Source organism: Asparagus officinalis, chromosome 8, assembly GCF_001876935.1.
Source record: "Asparagus officinalis chromosome 8, Aspof.V1, whole genome shotgun sequence".
Classification (NCBI taxonomy): domain Eukaryota; kingdom Viridiplantae; phylum Streptophyta; class Magnoliopsida; order Asparagales; family Asparagaceae; genus Asparagus; species Asparagus officinalis.
The window spans coordinates 74,105,468-74,127,746 of NC_033801.1; the positions used below are offsets into that span (position 1 = coordinate 74,105,468).

The following is a 22,279-nucleotide window of genomic DNA, read 5'->3' on the forward strand; positions in this document are numbered from 1 at the left end:
GAAAGAAGGATAATGAGACTTTAGTTGAGCCGGTAGCGGGGGCATTGGTCGCAAGAGTAAAGAGTCCAAACCGTGGTAGGAGGTCGCAGTCAAAAGGGCACATCTTGGAGTTCGTAGGAATCAGTGTGCCTTTTGTAAAGAGGATGGACAATGGAAAGCCGAATGCCCAAAGTTGGTTGATCGAGCCGGGAAGAATAAAGGGAAGCTATTCAAGCTTCAGAGGTGAATGTTATCAATGCTAGTGGCAATAATTCAGATTCAGATTCTTCGGGCTATTCGTTATCTGCACTACCGTCAATTTGTGTTGCCGACTCTACAGAGTGGATGTTAGATTCGGGTGCTTCTTACCATATTTGTCCTAGGAGAGATTGGTTCTCCAGCTTTTAGGAGTTAGAAAGAGGGGAGGTTGTGCTCATGGGTAAGATCATGAATGTCATATTGGTGGTATCGGTACCGTTTGGATTAGGATGAGGGACGGAGTGATTCGGGAGGTGGTTGGAGTGAGGTTCGTTCTTCAGTTGAAGAAGAATATCATTTCACTTGGAGTTTTGGAGGCAGCAGGCTATAGGGTGACCTCGGTCGATTCACGTTTGAAGGTCACATTGGGGTCCATGATTTTGATGAAGGGCGTCAGGAGGAATAATTTGTATTATTTGATTGGGAGCACGATGTTTGATAGAGAGCTGACGACTTCTTTAGATTTGGCTAGACTGTATCATTTGTTGAGGCTGGGTTATTTGATTGGTTATGTCATGTATGGTTTGTTGAGGAATGCTTTGACTTGCAGATTGAAGTCATTTGAGCATATTGGTATGAGCAAGAAGGCCGAGGTAGAGTTTGACACTTCTATCCATCGATCGAGGGGTCTTTTAGGTGGTGTTCAGTCGGGCATTTGGGGGCCTTCCAAGGAGGCATCATTGGGAGGTAATCGACATTTGGTTTCCGCAGTTAGGGATTGTTCTAGGCATTAGTGGGTTACAACCAGGTCCCATTGGTGTGAAGTCCTAGAAGTCAACAACAATTGAAAGAAGTATTTTGGCAGAAAGGTAACCCGTCGTTCTAGCTTTGGTAGGGGTTCTTTCTTGCATTTGTGCCGAGCTCATGGCTAGCTTTGGTAGGGGTTCTTTCTTGCATTTGTGCCGAGCTCATGGCAGTTTGAGACACTTCATTGATGTGGAGACATTAGGGCGACGAGATGAGGCATTTGTGCCGAGCTCATGGCAGTTTGAGACACTTCATTGATGTGGAGACATTAGGGCGACGAGATGAGGTGACAATTTTAATGGGTCGTTTCCTTACTGGAGGGGGATCGGCGTTGGTTGTCGAGCATAGGTTTTGGTTTTGGAGCTTCGACATATTTGGGTCATCTTGGTCATAGGCTGCCGATTGCTGCGTGTGGAGATTTTGGATTTGGTGGAGCTGCTTCACATTTTGGGTTGCGTCGGATATTTGGTTGCCCAACATTTGGTCACATCGAGGATGTGAGATTTTATCTGATTACACGTTTAGGATTCAGAGGTTCGTTTGATTATCAGTTAGGAGCTTCTGATTTTGTTCTGAGCAGATATATCACATTTCACTCTCGGCAGGTGGAGAGTGTTGATCAGATCATTGGGATATCGCAGCGGGTGGAGGGTGATGCTACTTCACATTGGGTGGAGATTACTCCACATACTCCAGATCATACTGCATCGTTTGGGATTCTAGCTGAGGTGACACAGTTTGGAGATCATTTGGATTTGGATGCATATGATGAGTTGGTTTTGGATTCGAGTGCATCTGGTGGACATGTTTTGGATACGGTCATTGGTTCACCTCAGGTGGAGGTGTTTGATTTGTTTCAGTTTGGGCCAATTGGGAGCGCTATCAGTTGCAGATCCGTTGGTGATATTGGTGAATAGTTGTATACTTTTCTATTTGATTGAGGGTCTTTGGAGGCCGTTTGGGTGAACTACGTGAAGGCTTGATTCCTTGGGCAAGAGGATACGTAGGCAGTCATTTATTATGTAGCCGGTTTGATGAGTTGATATCGACATTTGGAGTTTGTTCGCATTCTCGTTTGGGTTCTCGACTTGTTGTGTATTGAGTCCGTTGTCGTGGATTTGTTCCATTTCGTACTGGACGCAACAAGTGAGACGTTTGGTTGGTATTGGTGTCGGCTCAGTTTTGGGAAAACTTCGTCAAGGTGGAGAATTATTGGATTGCAGGTTCCTAATATGTTTCCTAATTTGTTTTGGTAACAGATATTGGGATTCCTAATCTGTTTTGGTAACATGATTCCAAATCTGTTTTGGTAACATGTTATTAGGATTCCTAATCTGTTTTGTTTTTTGTTTTAAAATTCCTAGTATGTTTATGATTTTAGGATTTCTATATATATAGAACAATTGGAAGAGAGAATTGAGAAGAAAATTGGGCATATTTGGAGCACAGAAAAAGATGTATTTTCTGAGCTATTGGTTAGAGTTTTGTTTGGAGAGAATTAGAGATTTGTTGGTGAGATTAATTGGTAAGTTTGAGTGATTTGTAATCTCAGTTTGTACTCTTCTTCTCTATTAGTGAAAAACTCTATCCACTTCTTGCCTCGTGGACGTAGACAACTTGTCGAATCACGTTAAAATTGGTTGTTTGTGTTTGTGACATTGATTTGGTTCGTTTAGTCTTCTCTCGACGTTCGTTTGATTTGATTTCTCATAGCACGTTGGTTTGGTTGTTTGGCTTTCGTAGCGCTCAACAACGTCAACATTATCTTGGAGATGTGTATCACACACCAATAAGAACAAGAAACTCAAAATAAAATCAATGGCTAAATGACATTTATATACCATAAATTTTGCCCGACCTAACATTTAAATACCATAACTTGTATTTGACGGTAAAAGAACACCACAAGATGTCTGCCCTTAGAATCCTTGTAATAGTGTTAATTTTTTATTCGTTTGGATGAAAATGCTCTTCCAGCTATATAACATCCTTAATTGTTAAAAAAAAGCTTCAAATCACTCATATTTTTACATTACTCCACAAAGAATGACTACCGTAGAGCTTCAATTTTGGATTTTGCCCAAATTTGGGGATAAAAACTCTGTTTGGGATATTTGTGAAGGGGCCTCATGTTCAAAAGTGGAGATTTGCAGTGGAATTGACCTAGGATTTTTGCATTTGGAGCTATTGTTAGTTAAAAACTTGATCTTTACCTTGTTTTCGGAGAAGTTTAGGTTGTGCTGGGGGTATATCAATTAAAAATTTAATGAACTTGAAATCCTTAAACTTGATTTCATGACTTCTGCAATGATTTTAGGACACGAGAGACACACACAGAGAATTTAGGAATTATGTTTAAATTTGAATGATAATTTTTTTAAAAAGGGCGAGGTTAGGTACAAACTATAAATAACACAATCAATGAGGTCAAAACACATTGGATTTGGTCATTTGAGAGTTGCGTGTAAATATTCTTTGGAATATTCCCCTGTGTAGCTAACAGATGGTAGTAATATGTTAATTTTTTTTAAACTTGTGTTTTTTTTTCGCCACCAAATACGAGTTGTGATATTTAATCCTAGGTAGGGCAAACTTTGTGTATTTAAGAGCCATTTAGCCTAAAATCAATAGATAAAAGCTAGGTGAATAAGAAACCCTATTCACTTGTGTAGATATAACTCAACTCGCTATAGATATTATTCTTATAGCCCCAATGGTCAGCGCCCTGGAGGTTTCCCTATCAAAGCATCCAGTAAACGAAGGTGAGATAAACAGTCCAGTAAATAATATCATATTTGCATTTCTCTATTTTTAAATATTATTCTTCTTAATTAAGAAGTTTGAAGAACTACCAGATTTCGATGGCTTTGCAGTGGTAAAAAAAACGAAAAAAAAAAAAGGGGTTGGGCGCTTAAAAGCATACCTAAAGAGAATGTTCCAATTCATAATACATGAAGTAATAATCTAATTTCCTATAGAGAGCCTCTATTGGTATTTCCCCCCATTTTTAGGGAGTGATTCAACATTTTAGTGCTTTGTGGTTGAGAGGATATAAAGCTGCAACAATAAATGCTACAAGCAAGTTTATGTTTTTAGTGTTTGGTTAGTCAAATTAGTTGGGAACATTTTGTTTAAAAAATATTGCGGTAATTGTTAGAGTACGTATCCCCTTAGAACGTCCCACGTGTAAGCCGGCTGAGCAAATTTCGACCCACATCGGTAAAACCGACTAAACCGCCCAACTTCAATAATTTGGCTCGGTTTTGAATGTCATTTGGTTCGCTTTGGGTTAAAAAAAAACAACCAATTTTACTCGAAACGATTAAATAAACGTTATACTGTACTCTCAATAATAATAACCTAATAATTATATGTGATAGGTGATGCCCTACTATCTCGCTCCAGTGGGTGGGTGGTGGTGGTGGTGGTGGTTTGAATTCTCTCAATTCCCAACTCAAGTCTTGGTGACTTGGATTCTCTGTTTTGTGGAGGAAGGGGATAGTGTTAGAGATCTCTCCCGTGAAATTGTCACCCCTTCCAAATAGCCTTCTGCTTGGTATTCCCCTGCTCCTGGTTTGCTGAAGCTCAACACAGATGTTGTTATTCCTCTGGAAGGAGATATTATTGGTTTGGTAGGTGTTATTCGGGATCACCATGGATAAGTTATTGGTTGCTACTCTATGGGGATCATAGGTCCTATGTCTGTGGATCATGCGAAGTTTGGTTGTCCTGGAAGGCATTCACTTTTTTCGGCATATGAACTGGAGGATTTCAGTGGTGGAAATGGACTCTCTAAATGTTATCTCCTTTGTGGACTCTCATTCTCCTTTTGCTTCCTTGGCTCCTATGGCAGATGAAGTTAGCGTTGGTCTGACTATTACTGATTACTCTAAAGTTTTTTATGTAAGGCGTACTGGTAATGATGTTGCTCATTCCCTAGCTAAGTTAGTGTAGGCTGTCTAAAAATCACAATAGATAGCTGATTCCCCATCAAACACCGATGATGGAAGTTACAATCTGACGACTTCTAGAAGGCTACAATTTGAAGACTTTCACGTAGATCGATGAATGTTATAATCTGACGACCTTCACAATAGCTGATGAAAGCTCTAATCAATAACCTTCACAATCAACATCAGGAGTTACAATCTGACGACTCTCACATATCAAAGAGCTAAAGCAAAGATTACAAAACGACGATCTTTGCAACGCTCTGACAGAAAGAGACTACAAATCGACGGTCTCTTCAAACCAATACATGGAAGTCCTCCCCGCGTACCATCATCAAGACACAACACAAATTCGACCACGGACGCAGGTCAAATCTGGCTGCAAACGCAGCTCACATTCAGCTCCAAACGCTACAAACGCAGCTCAGATCCAGCTGCCAACGCAGCTCATGTTCGGCAGCAAACGCAGCCTCCGAAAGCTGTCAACGCAGCTTTCATCCGTTGCCAAACGCAGCTTCCAACAAACAGCCAAATGAGCTTCCAGCCGCTGCGTCCGAGCTTTCAGACACTGCGTTCAAGCTTCCAGATACTGCGTTTGAACGCAGAATTCACATCAGAACGCGGATTTTGCGTTTGACTCGTTCAAACATGAGTTGAACGGTTTCAAATCCGTTTCCCACGATTTGAGGGGATCACAATTCCATTCAGGAGTGATTTAAGGGGCGGTTACATCCCATTAGCCCCACTTAGGAGCGAATTAAGGGGGCGGTTACACCCCTTAATCCCTTATAAATAACTAAGAAATCAGCTTAGTTCGGGGGCTGGATCTTTCATACTTCTTTTTGGGAACAAAGAAAAGATCTTTGGGGGGAATTGCTGGAGCTTTGGAGATCAGCAACATGAGCTTTCTTCATCCTTGGCTTATAGAATTGCTGGAGCTTTGGAGATCAGCAACATGAGCTTTCTTCATCCTTGGCTTATAGACCGATTTCGGTTAAATCAACTCTTTCATAGAGTTTCAAACTCGTTCAGAGTTCTTCACAACGTCAAATCGTGAGGAGAAGACCACATTTCAGTGAATCAAGACATTCGGATCGTCAACGGAGAGTAAACTCGACGCGAGCATTCGAGGGAGGCACTCCATCGCCACCTTGAAGAACCCAGAATTAAACAAAGGGAAGAATCCAGATTAATTCTCCTATCTTTTGTAATCGGAATTCGAATTGTAATTAAGATTGAGAGAATACAATTCAAATTTCTTTCATTTTATTTACTACAAATTTTCCACAAATAAAAGATGACGACTCTGCTGGGGACGAGCTTCTCTGACGAAGAAATGGTGGCGCAATCCGATGTTCATCTTATTGGAACAACCGTCGAAACTCTTATTGTTGAGTTTGATCAAGCCAAGTTTGAGGAGACCCTCTCATCCGGATCCCTTAGCCCCAAGGCTATGCGCAAGATCCGCAAAGTCTTCAAGAAGACTAAAGCTCTAGTTGTGGCCGACTCGCCGAAGGACTGTCTCCCTTGGGGGTTGCACTGTTCATACAGTCCCCTCTCTGAAGGAGAAAACTTAGCTTCGGCACAACTCCAAAACAGCCGATCCTCCAATCAACGCGAGCTCCGCGCTTGTGAGCCTCAACACGAGCTCTACATAAGCCAAGCTAAACGCAGCCCTCAGGGGTGCGTTTCACTAGCAAAACCTGAAGCTCAGGCATGCGTTCGGGTGACAAAATCCAATACAAAACCTGGTGTATACCCCCCGAATACTCTGCGTAGCACGATTAGATCGAGGGGCGGATATAAGAAGTCTTTGGATTCAAGGCATCTCAACCATATCCATGCTCACCAGGAGCCAGTCCCGTCCAATCATAGAGTGGGGGTTCCAGTTCAAACCTCACGGCCAGTGAGTAATTCTCCTCGAATCTTTGCAACAGATTTGAGAGAGTTCATATCGAGAGAAAGACCGATGCAACAAGTCATTCGTTCATTCCAATGTGAACGGCTGATTCCTACGGTCCTCTCGGGATGTCAATGTTGTTCATATGCGGCCAAACAATTGGTGTTCGACCAATTAACGCATGTTGCCTTGCCCAACCAACAACGACGTTCTCACAGGAAGAAGTCTCCATAGACCGAGTATCCTAGAGTCACTATCAATGTGATTGGCAGAGGGAAAGCCTCAGGTCCTAGTTCCGATGACTCTGAGACAAGTCGTTCACCGACCGTCAGAGAAATCGCTAACAAGTTTGAAGAAATCTATCAACGCACTCGGATGCGAACAAGAGCCATTCCCCATATCAACTATCGAAGGTTAGATAGAGGAACTAATTCCGATGATGAACACTCAGCCATCGCGGAGTCTCAATCATCAAGCTCTTTTGTTGAACATGAGAGCTCCGCCTATATGACAGAAAACCATGAAGATCTCGCGAAGAGACTTGATGAACAGGAGGCTATGCTCAAATCTCAGCAGGAGGCCATCAATGAACTCTTGGCCCTGATGAATCAAATCGTCGCAGACAAGACCAAATCTCAAAAAACAGATTCGCCACCTAGGCAAGAATCCTCCAAAAGAGAAAAAACGTCTTCATCCCGACCTCACACAAGCAAAGGGAAAGGAAAAGTGGTTGATGACACGGCTTCTGACCAAGAAGCCCATAACCTGAAATCTTCCTCTGATGAAGGAAGAGAGATGGAGAACGAGAAGAATCTCTAGTCTGCCAAAATGAAAGAATTGGAAGCCCGCCTCAATGCCATTGCCAACAGGAGCACACTCCAAGACGAGGGAATTGCTAGGTCCTATCCGGCCGAATGGGATTTAGCCCCATTATCCTCCAAAGTTCAAAGTCCCGACGCTACAAATCTTTGATGGCACGGGATCACCGACTGGGAATGTGATATCAAACGACGCCATACTGGCTCAATTGTTCATCGACACCCTCAAGGGAGTTGCCTTTGAATGGTTCAGGAAGCTGCCTACGGGATGTATCAAAAAATGGACAGATCTTAAGAGACTCTTCCTATCAAGATTCTTTGAAGAGGATACAGAAGTCTCCATCCATACCCTTCTCGCCACTAAGCAGAAGAAGAGGGAGTCCGTCAAAGCCTTCGTCAAAAGGTTTCGAAATATGGCTCTACGATGTCCGACATGTATGACACAGTCTACCTTAGTAGAGACCTGTCGACACAACTTGCAGACCGACCTTCTAGCACAAATGAATGACACAGTCTACCTTAGTAGAGACCTGTCGACACAACTTGCAGACCGACCTTCTAGCACAAATGAGGATTGCAGAATGTCGTTCCTGGAGATAACTAATCTCTCAAGGCGAACATACTCAAAAGATTATTGCCAGGATCAAAGCTGAAGAGCAAAGTAGGCAGGATCAACCTGAGCAATCGGGCCAAGCTCAATCTTCTCAGTCAGAAGGAGAAGATACTACAGCCATTGAAGCCAATCCCCTTCAGTAAAATGGTAGGTCTATAACAACTATCACGTTAACAGTTACCTCTGATAGTCAACATCGTTAGATAGTGGCCCATTAGGCGATGTGCCATGTCTACCCTTTTTCCCCCTGCACGTGTTCAAGACTGGGGGTTGGTTTATTTGTAGTTCATTAGATTATGAGTAATAAATTTTCTGAGTTGTCATGTTCAATAGAATACCTCTGTCAACCACGAAATCCATCAAAACTATCACGTTAACAGTTACCTCTGATAGTCTAGTTTCTCCAAATTCCCTCACCAATCCTCTTCAATAGGATGGCGGTTCCATCAAAACTATCACGTTAACAATTACCTCTGATAGTTCATTTCCTCCAAATTCCCCTACCAATCATCTTCAATAGGATGGCGGGTCCATCAAAACTATCACGTTAACAATTACCTCTGATAGTTCATTTCCTTCAAATTCCCTCACCAATCCTCTTCAATAGGATAGCGGGTCCACCAAAACTATCACGTTAATAATTACCTCTGATAGTTCATTTCCTTCAAATTCCCCCACCAATCCTCTTCAATAGGATGGCGGGTCCACCAAAACTATCATGTTAATGATCACATCTAATAGTCCATTCCCTCCAAATTCTTCTGCCAATCCTCTTCAATAGGATGGCAGGTCCACAAAAACTATCACGTTAACAGTTACCTTTGATAGTCCATCAACTTGCCAATCTTTTTCAATAGGATGGCAGGTCCACAAAACTATCACAGTTACCTCTGATAGTCAGACTCATCAGATAATGGCCTACCAGGTGATGTGCCTCTATTTCGACTTCATGGATAGTGCCGCACTAGGCGATGTGCCTTGTCTATCTCTTTTTATTCCCCTGCTAAGTCTTAATCAAGACTGGGAGTTGGTTACTTGAAATCCACTGGATTAAGAGTAACGAATCTTTCACATCGTCGAGTTAACATTATATTTTTGACGATCATCATCCTCACAGAGTATGAATTCAGTTGGCATCGCTCCCAATTTGTCACGTTAACAATATACCTCTGACAATTAACTTATCAATCCTCTTCAATAGGATGATAGGTCCTCAAAATTGCTCAAATCACAATCTTCCCCAGCAAGACACTAAGTCTTCAAAATCTTAGTATCAAAATTCATCGCTTCTGATGATAAACTCACCTAGCAATTCTGCCCAGCGAGACGTTAGTCCCCAAAATCTTGTTCAAATCACAAGTACACAAATCTTGTCACGTTAACACTAAACCTCTGACAAATCAACTTATCAATCCTCTTCAATAGGATGATAAGTCCACAAAGTTGCTCAAATCGCAACATAAATCTTGTCACGTTAACACTAAACCTCTGATAAAACCCACTTATCAATCATCGTCAATAGGATGATAAGTCCACAAAGTTGTTCCCATCGTAATACAATCTTGTCACGTTAACATCATACCTCTAACAACCCACTTATCAATCCTCATCAATAGGATGATAAGTCCACAAAGTTGCTCTCATCGCAACATAAATTTCTGTCATGTTAATATCACACCTCTGACAAAATCAACTTATCAATCCTCTTCAATAGGATGATAAGTCCTCAAAGTTTCTCCGATCGTAATAAATTCCCGTCATGTTAACACCAAACCTCTGACAATCCACTTATCAATCCTCTTCAATAGGATGATAAGTCCTCAAAGTTGCTCTGATCGTAACAAATTCCCGTCATGTTAACATCACAACTCTGACAAAATCAACTTATCAATCCTCTTCAATAGGATGATAAGTCCTCAAAGTTGCTCCGATCGCAATAAATTCCCGTCATGTTAACACCAAACCTCTAACAATCCACTTATCAATCCTCTCCAATAGAGCGATAAGTCCACAAAGTTGTTCCAATCGCAACACAATCTTGTCACATTAACATCATACATCTGACAACTCACTTATCAATCCTCGTCAATAGGATGATAAGTCCACAAAGTTGCTCCAATCGCAACACAAATCCTGTCACGTTGATAAGTCCACAAATTTGCTCCCATCGCAACACAATCTTGTCACGTTAACATCATACCTCTGACAACCCAATTATCAATCATCATCAATAGGATGATAAGTCCACAAAGTTGCTCTTATCGCAACATAAATTTTTGTCATGTTAATATCACACCTCTGACAAAATCAACTTATCGACTCTCGTCAATAGAGCGATAGGTTCTCAAAGTTGCTCCGATCGTAACACTTTCCACTTATCGACTCTCGTCAATAGGGCGATAGGTCCTCAAAATTGCTTCGATCGTAACACTTTCCACTTATCGACTCTCGTCAACGGAGCGATAGGTCCATAAAAATACTGTTAGGTTAACATCACACCTCTAACAGTCAAACCCCCAAATGAACTTGTTAATCCTTTTTTAACAAGAATAACAAGTTGTCATTATAAAATCCCCAGCGGATTAAATATTTTTTGGAATTATCCTAGTGATAATAAAGAAAATTACTGAATTTCACTCTAAGTAAAAATTCATGCCAAGTTAATATTACACCTCTGGCGCTTCTAACTTTCTTTCAGTGTTTCAAGTAACACAGGAAGAAATAACGATAAAATCTACGTATTCAAAATCATAGCATCAAGTCTAAGAGGGTTCATTCTCTTAGCACAATGTTACATGTGGAACGGACTTAGACAATCCATGTGCTAGCCCGACTCAAACGGTAGTCCGTAAAGGATTATCAAATCCGTTGATGGTTGATGGTTTGCCAAAAATCCTATGAATGTTTGCGGGCTCATCAGCTGAATGGAGGTGAGCCGTGACGTGACATTTGATAGCTTTTACTCATGAGTAGCTTGTACCGTTGCTACAGTTTCTATTTGAAGCTCATCATCACATAGGTCATGTGTGGAAAATCCCTTCAACCAAGATGCATTTGAAGCGGGTGCAAAGAATAATTCCTTATGAAAAGGAATCAAAAGCTCCAAGATCAGAGTTGAGATCCAAAGTATTTCGAAAATTCGTCTCAGTCAACCGTGAACTTTTGAAAACTTTAGAGGGGGTTCTGTAGGGTGTCTAAAAATCACAATAGATAGTTGATTCCCCATCAAACACCGATGATGGAAGTTACAATCTGACGACTTCCAGAAGGCTACAATTTGAAGACTTTCACGTAGATCGATGAATGTTATAATCTGACGACCTTTACAATAGCTGATGAAAGCTCTAATCAACAACCTTCACAATCAATATCAGGAGTTACAATCTGACGACTCTCACATATCAAAGAGCTAAAGCAAAGATTACAAAACGACGATCTTTGCAACACTCTGACAAAAAGAGACTACAAATCGACGGTCTCTTCAAACCAAGACATGGAAGTCCTCCCCGCGTACCATCATCAAGACACAACACAAATTCGACCACGGACGCAAGTCAAATATGGCTGCAAACGCAGCTCATATTCAGCTCCAAACGCTGCAAACGCAGCTCAGATCCAGCTGCCAACGCAGCTCATGTTCGGCCGCAAACGCAGCCTCCGAAAGCTACCAACGCAGCTTTCATCCGTTGCCAAACGCAGCTTCCAACAAACACCCAAATGAGCTTCCAGCTGCTGCGTCCGAGCTTTCAGACACTGCGTTCAAGCTTCCAGACACTGCGTTTGAACGCAGAATTCACATCAGAATACAGATTTTGTGTTTGACTCGTTCAAACACGAGCTGAACGGTTTCAAAACCATTTTCCTCGATCTGAGGGGATCACAACTCCATTCAGGAGTTATTTAAGGGGCGATTACATCCCATTAGCCCCACTTAGGAGCGAATTAAGGGGACGGTTACACCCCTTAATCCCTTATAAATAACTAAGAAATCAGCTTAGTTCGGGGGCTGGTTCTTTCATCCTTCTTTTTGGCAGCAAAGAAAAGATCTTTGGGGGGAATTACTGGAGCTTTGGAGATCAGCAACAGGAGCATTCTTCATCCTTGGCTTATAGACCGATTTCGGTTAAATCAACTCTTTCATAGAGTTTCAAACTCGTTCAGAGTTCTTCACAACGTCAAATCGTGAGGAGAAGACCACGTTTCAGTGAATCAAGACATCCGGATCGTCAACGGAGAGTAAACTCGACGCGAGCATTCGAGTGAGGCACTCCATCGCCCCCGTGAAGAACCCAAAATTAAACAAAGTGGAGAATCCAGATTAATTCTCCTCTCTTTTGTAATCAGGAAATCCAATTGTAATCGAGATCGAGAGAATACAAATCAAATTTCATTCATTCTTTTTACTACAAATTTTCCACAAACAGTTAGTTGACTGTTTTTCCTCTTATTTTTGGTCTATTTCTGTCTCTTTGTTTTTGAAACAGAGTGTTGTTGAGAACTTGGCTGGTTAGGTTACCATATCTGCCTTTAAAAAAAACACCCAACTCAAGTGCAAGCTGTCATCAAATTAGAGCAATAGAGAAGGACAAAGTTTAGAAATAGAACTTTTCAAAAAAAAATTTATCAATTTCATTCTATTTGCAAAATATTTATTTAAATCTACCTAGTTTCAGCCATATCAATAAACTTAGGTCGGTTTTGGAAAAGAAATTCCGAACTCCACGGGATTGGCAACCCAGTAGAGCTAAATTGTGTGCTCAACTGTAGGAGATTCCCAAACTTGTAGACTCTATGAATTTTTTTTTAAAAAAATTGACCTAGTTTCTAAAATATTTATCAAAATCGATCTGTTTCAATCAATGTGACAGAAACTATGTATATTTGATAAATATTTTAAGAATAGATTGATTTAAAGGGTCTAATTCAAAAATTTGTCCCATAGAGAAAGTATTCCCCAGTCTCAAAATCAAGGTATGGCTTTTATCCTCTCATGAGGCGCTGACTATAGCTAACTTAAAAATAAGATTCATCATCCTCCTCATCTTGTTTTTTCTGCATTAATTTTTCTGTTTATTATCTTTCCCCGATACTTAAAGCCTCCATTTTCTGTGTCTGTGGATATCGCGGCTGCCATTCGCTGCTTGAAGGTTAGGGCATTCCAACTTGAAAGAACCGACAGAACCGAACTGAGACAGTCCAGTTTTGTTCGGTTCCGTGTACTCTTTGGCGTGGTTCAATTCGATTTCACCCAGAATGATCAAAACCAATCTGACCAACCAACCGTTTGCACTACCCCTAGCGGGCGGGACGCCTCACATGGGATGATAAGGGGACATCTTTGATATTTTCATTCCTCCTTGTGCAGCTTAGATGCTCCACTCACATGCGGGACGTTCTGAAGAGATGTGTTCTGAAGAGATGTGTAGTGTATTTGTTGAAGTCGATTTGACTACAATAAATTCTAACACATTCTTTTATTAATTAAAAAAAGGGAAAAATGCTTCTAGCCCCCAAAACTAATGAAAACGTGCTTCCCGCCCCCCAAGACTTTTTCAACGCTCTTAAAACCCCCAAATTCGTAAGAACTATGCAATGAGCCCCCAAAACACAAAGCCCAAGAATTTTACACAGGTAAAGACTATAATACCTATTCTCTCTCTAATATTATATTCATAATAACCATACAATCCCCTCGTCGTCGTCGAGTTCGCCACCACCGTGAAGATGGTGGCCAAGCTGGATGAGCCCGAAGAGCAAAACTACGTGAGAAAGCACACCCGCCAACTAGCTGAAAAACTCAGTGTGTCGATGCGCGAAGCGGCCACCCGTATCTTCTCCAACGCCTCCGACTCCTACTCCTCTAATGTTAACCTTGCCGTCGAAAATTCCTCCTAGAATGACGAGAAATAGCTCCAAGACATGTACCTTAGTCGCAAATCCTTTGCCTTTGACAGTGACGCTCCAGGCATCGGCATGACCGAGAAGCGCAAGGTCTTCAAAATGGCCCTCAGCACCACAGACGCCATGTTCAAAAACCTGGACTCATCAGAGATATCGCTGACCGACGTAAGCCACTACTTCGACTCTGACCCGACCAATTTGGTGGAGAACCTCTGGAAGGACGGGAAGAAGCCGAGCTCCTACATTGCGGATACGACGACTGCGAACGCGCAGGTGAGGATGTTGTCAGAGACTGTGAGATTGGATACGAGGACTAACCTCGAATACAGGCCGGCTACACTTCATTTTCATTTTGTCCAAAAGAAAAAGAAATATAGAATAGGAATTATGGTTGAGAGTGATCAGAGAATTTCTTGACTGTATAAGTTTTTGATTGCTCATAGGTTAGTCTACAATTATGCTATAAGTTTTACCCGTAACCTTAACAAGCTACACGTAAATCGCTTGGCAACGCGTAACCTTAATAAGTAACCCGTACGCTTAACAATCAACGCGTAAGGTAACCCGTACGCTTAACAATCAACGCGTATAACCTTAACAAGCAACCCATAACTTTAATAACCAACGCATATAACCTTAACAATCAACGCGTAACCTTAACAACCAACGCGTAACCTTAACAACTAACCTGTAACCTTAACAACCAACGCGTAACCTTAATAACTAACCCGTAACATTAACAACCAACGTGTAACCTTAACAAGCTACACATAAATCGCTTGGCAACGCGTAACCTTAACAAGCAACCCATAAGCTTAACAATCAACACATATAACCTTAACAAGCAACCCGTAACCTTAACAATCAACGCATAACCTTAACAACCAACGCGTAATATTAACAACTAACTCGTAACCTTAACAACTAACTTGTAACCTTAATAACTAACCTGTAATCTTAACAACCAACGCGTAACCTTAACAAGCAACCTGTAAGCTTAACAAGCTACATGTAAATTGCTTCTCGCTTAGCAACGCGTAACCTCTTGTCCAACCTCCCAAACTTTACCACTAGGCCAAGTGACCTAAAGTATTTATATCACTCAAAATATATATATACATATATATCCCAACATGTAACCTTAACAACCAACCTCTAACCTTAACAACCGACCCGTAACCTTAACAACCAACGCGTAACCTTAATAACCAACACATAACCTTAACAACCAACGCGTAACATTCACAACTCATAACCTTAACAACCGACTCTAACCTTAACAACTCATTTTTTTATACTTTTCAATTAATACTTTAGGGGAATTTCCGATTGAACCCTCTATTATCTTGTTTTTCACTAAACAACAAAAAATTTCATGGAAATGCACAGGAGTGAGGACTTAATTTCATGGAAATTTTTGTAAACCGTGCGATGAGTTGCATCAAATTAATTACATCAACCTCCAGCCCACAAATTAACGTCACATATAATTTTACAAAATCACATTAATCACCGATCAATCCCCTCAATCTTGTCCTCAACCTCCGAATACAGCTGCCTCAACTTCTCCAAGTTCTCCTCCGACGTCTCCCAATATCCTCTACCGCTCGCCTCTAAGAACATCTGCATCATTTTCCTGAAGGAGTTCGGGTTCGTCTCCATTAACCTCTTCAGCATCTTCTCATCCTTTATGAACGTCATGTTCGCCTCCTCGTACACCTAATTGTCGATTTTCCCTGATGCTGTGGCTCGGCTCGTTCTGGGCGTTGGCGAACTCGACGACGATGAGCCTGCCCTTGGCGGCGACGAGGGCAGCAGTGAATTCTTTGGCGATGTTGATCTTTTTCACGCGATCGTCTAGAGAGAGAGAATGTGTATTATAGTCTTTACCTATGTAAAATTCTTGGGCTTTGTGTTTTGGAGGCTTCTTACGAATTTGGGTTTTTTAAGAACGTTGAAAAAGTCTTGGGGGGCGGGAAGCATGTTTTCATTGGTTTTGGGGGCTAGAAGCATTTTCCCCTTAAAAAAATTTAAAAACTAATGTGGCATCATCAGGTTAGATGATTTTAAATCACAAACTATAGACTATTTTAATTATGGTTAGAAACACTTTATTAGCAATAATCTAATTTCCTATAGAGAGCCTCTATAGGAATATATATTTCCCCCCTTTTTGGGGAGTGATTCAACAATTTAGAGAGAGCTATATGGTTGAGAGGAAATAGAGTTGCAATAATAAATGCTACAATCAAATTTACATTTTTAACATTAGGTTAGTCAAATTAGTTGAGAACATTTTGTTAAAAAAATATTGCAACTTTTGTTGGAGTACACATCCCCCTCATAATGCCACACATGCAAGCAGAGCATCTAAGCCGCACATGAGATTAATGAGGGGTATTTTTTGTATTTCATGCCCCTATGCAACTCAGACGCCTTGCTCGCATGCGGTGTGCTCTGAGGAGATGTGTAGTGCATTTGTTGACGTTAATTTGACTGCAATAAATGCTAACACATTCTTTCATTAATTAAAAAATTAAAAATTAATGTCACATCATCAAGTTAGTTGATTTTAAATTATAAACTGCAGACCACTTTAATTATAGATAACAGACACTTTACTAGCAATAAAAATACATCTTTTACAATAAAAGTGCAAATATTAAAACTTTTTGCAATAAGTCAAGCATTCGATTTGAAGTTGTATGAGCATCTCAAAAGGGCCGAAAAAATCTAACCCCTTAGCTAAATAAGGGGATATTTAAGGGGGATTGGCTCCAAGGGACCGGATTTTTCCCCTTCACCCCCAAGTTCCTTAACTTACTCCCTAAATTAAGGGGAAGGTTAAATCCCTTAACCTTCCCCTTATAATTTTATATTAATATATTTTATTTTAGAGTTAATTTATAGTTAATTAAATTTAGTTAATGTATAGTTAATTTAAAATAATATAATTAAGTTAATGTATAGTTAATTTAATTTGATTAATATTTTTTAAAATGTAGCCCTTATAATTTTTTATTATAACTTTTTATTAATATTTTTTATTAATTATAGGTTGTTTTTTCTAGTATTGTTAAATTAAAATAATATAAAAATAATATGAATTTAAATTTAAAATAATATTTAACATTTAACACAATTTATATAAATTATTTATTATCTAAATTAATTATTTGTAAAATTTTAATATGATTAATTAATTTAATGATTATATAATGTACTTTCTTAATTTAAATTAATTAATTATATTTAGTTATTAATATTTAATTATTTATTCATTTATAAATAAATCACATATTTAATTAAATTCTAATCTATAAAATTAAAAAAACTAAACATAATTAATTAAGGGTAGGGGACTTTTAAGGGTGAACCATTGGAGAAGAACCAACCCCCCTTAAAGTTCGCCCTAAATTAAGGGACATCCAAGGGATTCCTTGGAGATGCTCTAATAAATTTCTCCTACAATGAAGGCACAGATACCAACGATGAATTTGAGATTCCTGCTATAATAAATACTACATGTAGTATTATTTGGGTGTAACATCTTTGTTTTTTTATAAGTAACCGAGGCAAGATATCTAGAGATTTATGAATTAGAAAAAAGATACATAGTATACATGAGAAGAAAGGGAGTGAATATGGAGAAGTACAGAAGGAGAAGTTAAGAGGAAGTATTAGAAGATGAAAATACGAAAACCGCTTACTAAAATAATGTGTCACACTTGTCGGAGATGATCATCTTTGTTGGAGAAAAGGCAATTTTGCCTTAATGAATACTAATAAATTTTATAATTAAAATATGCTTTAATTAGAACTTAAAATGAGTATAATGACTATACATTATGACAAACGTTACGGAATTATTTACGGGTTTTGTAACGTCTTTTCCAACCCTATATATATCCGTATGTTGAGCTCAAAATAATAAGAAAAAATATACAAAAAGTTTCGTTTGTTTTCTTCTCTCCCCTACATATTATTTTCATCTATATCTTAGTTTTATTTTATGGGTAACTTCCTTCATCTTAGCTGAAGCTCTGCACTCTCGCCTGAGTGCAGAGGCCGGCCGTTCCGGGGGCTTGTACCGCTAGGGGGGAGGGAACCATCTACGCTAGGGCGATAGACAGGTTCTCAATCTTCTAGGGCAGTGAATACACGACTGCTCCTATCAGGCCTAATTTTTCTTATCTCTCATTTATTTTAATTTTGGATTTACTTCATGCTATAATCTTAATTATTTGATATATTTACAACAATCTAGAAGATTGAGAATATAGCACTTAAGTATTAAATCCGAAATAATTATAAGTTTTCTATCACTATTCATTTAAAAAATATTTTTGTTCATCCGAAAGAAAAAAAAGACGAAAGTCACTGTTGACTCAAAAAAAAATTTCGTGCAATTTGCAATTACTGTTCATTAAAAAAATATTTCTGCTAATTGCTTATCTATTAATTAATAGTATTGTTGAAATAATAATAATAATTAAATTTTGATTACTGTTCATCCGAGAATTTTTACTTGTTAATTATTGATTAGTTAATTATTGCATTTATTACATTTAATTAATTGTTGTTAATTAAGTTGTAATAATTACTACTAATTAATTCTAACAGTTACTTACAATTAATTGTAATTAATTATTTTAATTGCTTTTATTGCTTTAATTGCTATTTTAAGATGTTGTAAGTGGGCTCTTTTGCCTTCCAGTACCTCACCAGTTTGAAGTTCAAGCTCTTCCACAAATTAAATCGTTTTCAACCTTGATGTTATAAGCTTGCTGGGGCGAGCCGGAGTCGTTCTGATAGACCCCACAAAATAAATTTTTACTCTCACGACATGAAAATCATGAGGTTCGAACATCAATAGGTAAACCCCTCCTCGACCTTATCCAACATATGTTTGCAGTATAATGCTATGCAAATTAAATGCTTGTAGGAAATATTTTAAAGTTTCTATATACTGTTAAGGAACAAAAACTCATTGAGTGAACCGATTCAAGTTTTCTTGAATTAGTTGGTGTCTAAGGCAATGTTTAGGGGTTGCGTAACGCGCTCTGCAAGGAACGAGGTACTTTATTGATCTTTGATCAACCTCTATTACTATCCTTACCTGGCTAACTAGCCGAGTAAAACTTTAATCTTTTCGCTTTAGGAGTTTTTGGTTTGGAATAAGAGGACCGGAATTATGAGAAAATTCATATGCATTTATTTAATTACGCTTCTTGCATCATATATTGCCTAATGATAAATGATCAATATATGAGCAAACCAAATCAAAGAGGTGCATCTTTTAAAATTTTATTTTATATGATGGATTATATTTCAAATCTTCAAATGTAAAGTTCATCTCCTTTATTGCATCATGATGGATATTGCAATAAATGTTCATATGTCTTTTTAGATAACTTGCATTTGTTACATGATTAATTACAAGGTTTTATGCAAGAATGTACTTGTAAAAATTTAAAGCACGTATGTACAAATAGTAATAATAATATTATTATTATGTGATTAAGATGTGGTACTAGAAAATAGCCATGTAATTTTGGATGGTCTCCTTTGTAAACAACCAATTTAAATTTGGAAGGTCTTTTTTGAAGGCAACCAATTTAAATTTGGATGATCTCTTTGAAGGCAACCAAATTTTCAACCTCTTATAATAGAAAATTTTTTAAAATTTTATGCATATGTAGTGAAATATATTTTAAGATACGAAATCCTATTATAAGGATCCATTGAATGCTTTGCATGTAACTATTAGTAATTTTATTCTTATATGTGCATATGCATGCATGTGAAGATATAACTAAATTATTTTAGTTCTCTTCACTGCAGTTACATTTTCAAACATAGAATACGATCTTTTATGCTCATAAACCATGACCTTTTATGCTTACATGTTGCATTCAAAAATGCTGTTTATTTTATTTTATTTTATTTGTTGCTAAATTGATTCCTCTATCTTTTGAACTCTAAAGGTTCTATTAGCAATGTTGGGTTTTAGTTTTTTTAAATGTACAATATATTGTGTTTCCAAAGAACCCGGAAGTTATGACAAAACCTTTTGTGCTTTTGTTTTCTATTCCTTCCTTGATAATATTTGATCATTACAATTTCTACTTGATATGAACGCATATCAATATTTGTTTAGACATTTAAAATAAAAATGTCTAATTATTAGTATCCATTGTTTCTTAATAAGAGACATCAATAACTATGCTAACATGTTTTGATAGTGACTAGAAAGAATCATTTTATCACTCTTCATTTGACTACATGTATAATGCTTTCTCTTGAGATTTCAGGAAATGATCAGAATTGATATAAATATGATCTGTCAACTAATATGTCTAGTTACAGGAGATGTGATAAATCAATGTCCTGAAAAATCAAATCAAGAGGTATATCTTATAACTTCTTTCTATATGATGAATAAAAGTTATATTGAAATTAGTCCATCAAATAATAATAATAAAAATTGCTATTAGGCTTATCCTTATAAGTTGTTTGAAATTAATATCTCCTCTTACTTCTTGTACTCTTGCCTGGAGAGACTAATTTTAAATAACTTAACAAGAAGATGACCTAATGTCAATTTCAAACAATATGAAGGACTAATTACAAAATAATTTAAGAACTTGATAAATAAATACAACGCCTGATAGGAAAAGTTGTGATCTTGAACTTTGTAAAGTCTGAAAAAAATATTGCTGACCCTTTGACTAAGGGATTATCCAGGAGTGTGGTTCTGGATTCATTAAGGGAGATGAGGTTAAGCCCATAGATGAGATCACTGACAGCGGCAACCCACCCTTTATTTGGAGACGTAGTCCCAAAGTTGGTTCAATGTGGTAGAAACAAGCTAGACAAGTAACTCTCGTGTGGAGCATCGACCTAGATATATTTATATATCATTATGTAGAATTTGCTACTACTCCTTCTCTATGATGACGATGCTCTTATGATACAGCTCGCTATGCTGAGTTTTACTCTTAATAAGTCCAACGTGTGTATTGTGGGGGGTATTAAATAACAGCTGTAGTACCCTTTGAGGACTTACCTACGTGAGAGGTGTTGGAAATTGTGGTTAAATCTGGAATTAAACTGAGAAAACATATGTGCTATAATTTTTAATTTTTTTGTTTACTGTTGTGCGTTATAGAAACGCTATGCTTAAAGCAATATTTGGACTACTCTGGTGCAAGGATCCCAAGGCCAAACTGCTTCCAGGAATAGCAGTACATTACTCTAGTGTGCACCAACCCAGTACTGTCAAGATCTCCTCGATCTATAAGACCTTTCGGTCAAGGCAAAAGATCTCCTCGATCTCAGAACCTTACGGTTCAAAACCTTTTGGTTTAAGATAAGTTCATGTGGGCACAAGTTCCTGCAGCAGCAGCACAACAGCAACAACGTCGGGATCGACGTTCGTTTTCCAGCACACGACGTTCGTGTTCCACGCACGCGAGAGGATTTTCAGCAATAACCAAGAGCTGCCTAAGGGCACTATTTATAGGCCTCTAAGGCTAGCTCAAGAGTCACAAGAAATTAATGTGACTGTTACAATTCTCAATGGTAATTAAGAATGTAACATTAATGCATTAAATTGCTCTTAATGCTATTGTAACTGCTGCATGCATTAACTCCTGAATACGAGGTAATCAATAGACGTGTTGCTACGAAATACGAGGGTCACGACCCAGTAGATCAGATGAACCTCGTTTGTCAAACGAACGTCGTCAAACAGGTGAACCTCGTATGACAGACGAACCTCGTCGAACGAGCGAACATAGTCAAACAGGCAAACCTCGTATGACATACGAACCTCGTCGATCGAGCGAACCTCATCAAATAGGCGAACCTCGTCAAACAGGCGAACCTCGTATGACAGACGAACCTCGTCGAACAAGCGAACCTCGTATGACATACGAACCTCGTCAAACGAACGAACATCGTCAAACAGGCGAACCTCGTATGATAGATGAACTTTGTCGAACGAGCGAACCTTGTCAAACTACGAGAACGCTAGGGTCACCCTCGTGCGAATACGTAGCTCATCCGCATGCTGCGAAGTAGCCTATGTTGCGAAGCAGCCTGCGAGGCA

At 38.8% G+C, this 22,279-nt stretch overlaps 1 protein-coding gene across 1 annotated transcript; it reads left to right on the forward strand.

Annotated features, from left to right (window-relative positions):
• Positions 13,858 to 14,583, forward strand: LOC109821375 (magnesium-chelatase subunit ChlH, chloroplastic-like). The gene is given in 2 exon segments (XM_020387565.1): positions 13,858 to 13,896; positions 13,972 to 14,583. Coding segments are annotated over 2 exon segments (651 nt in total).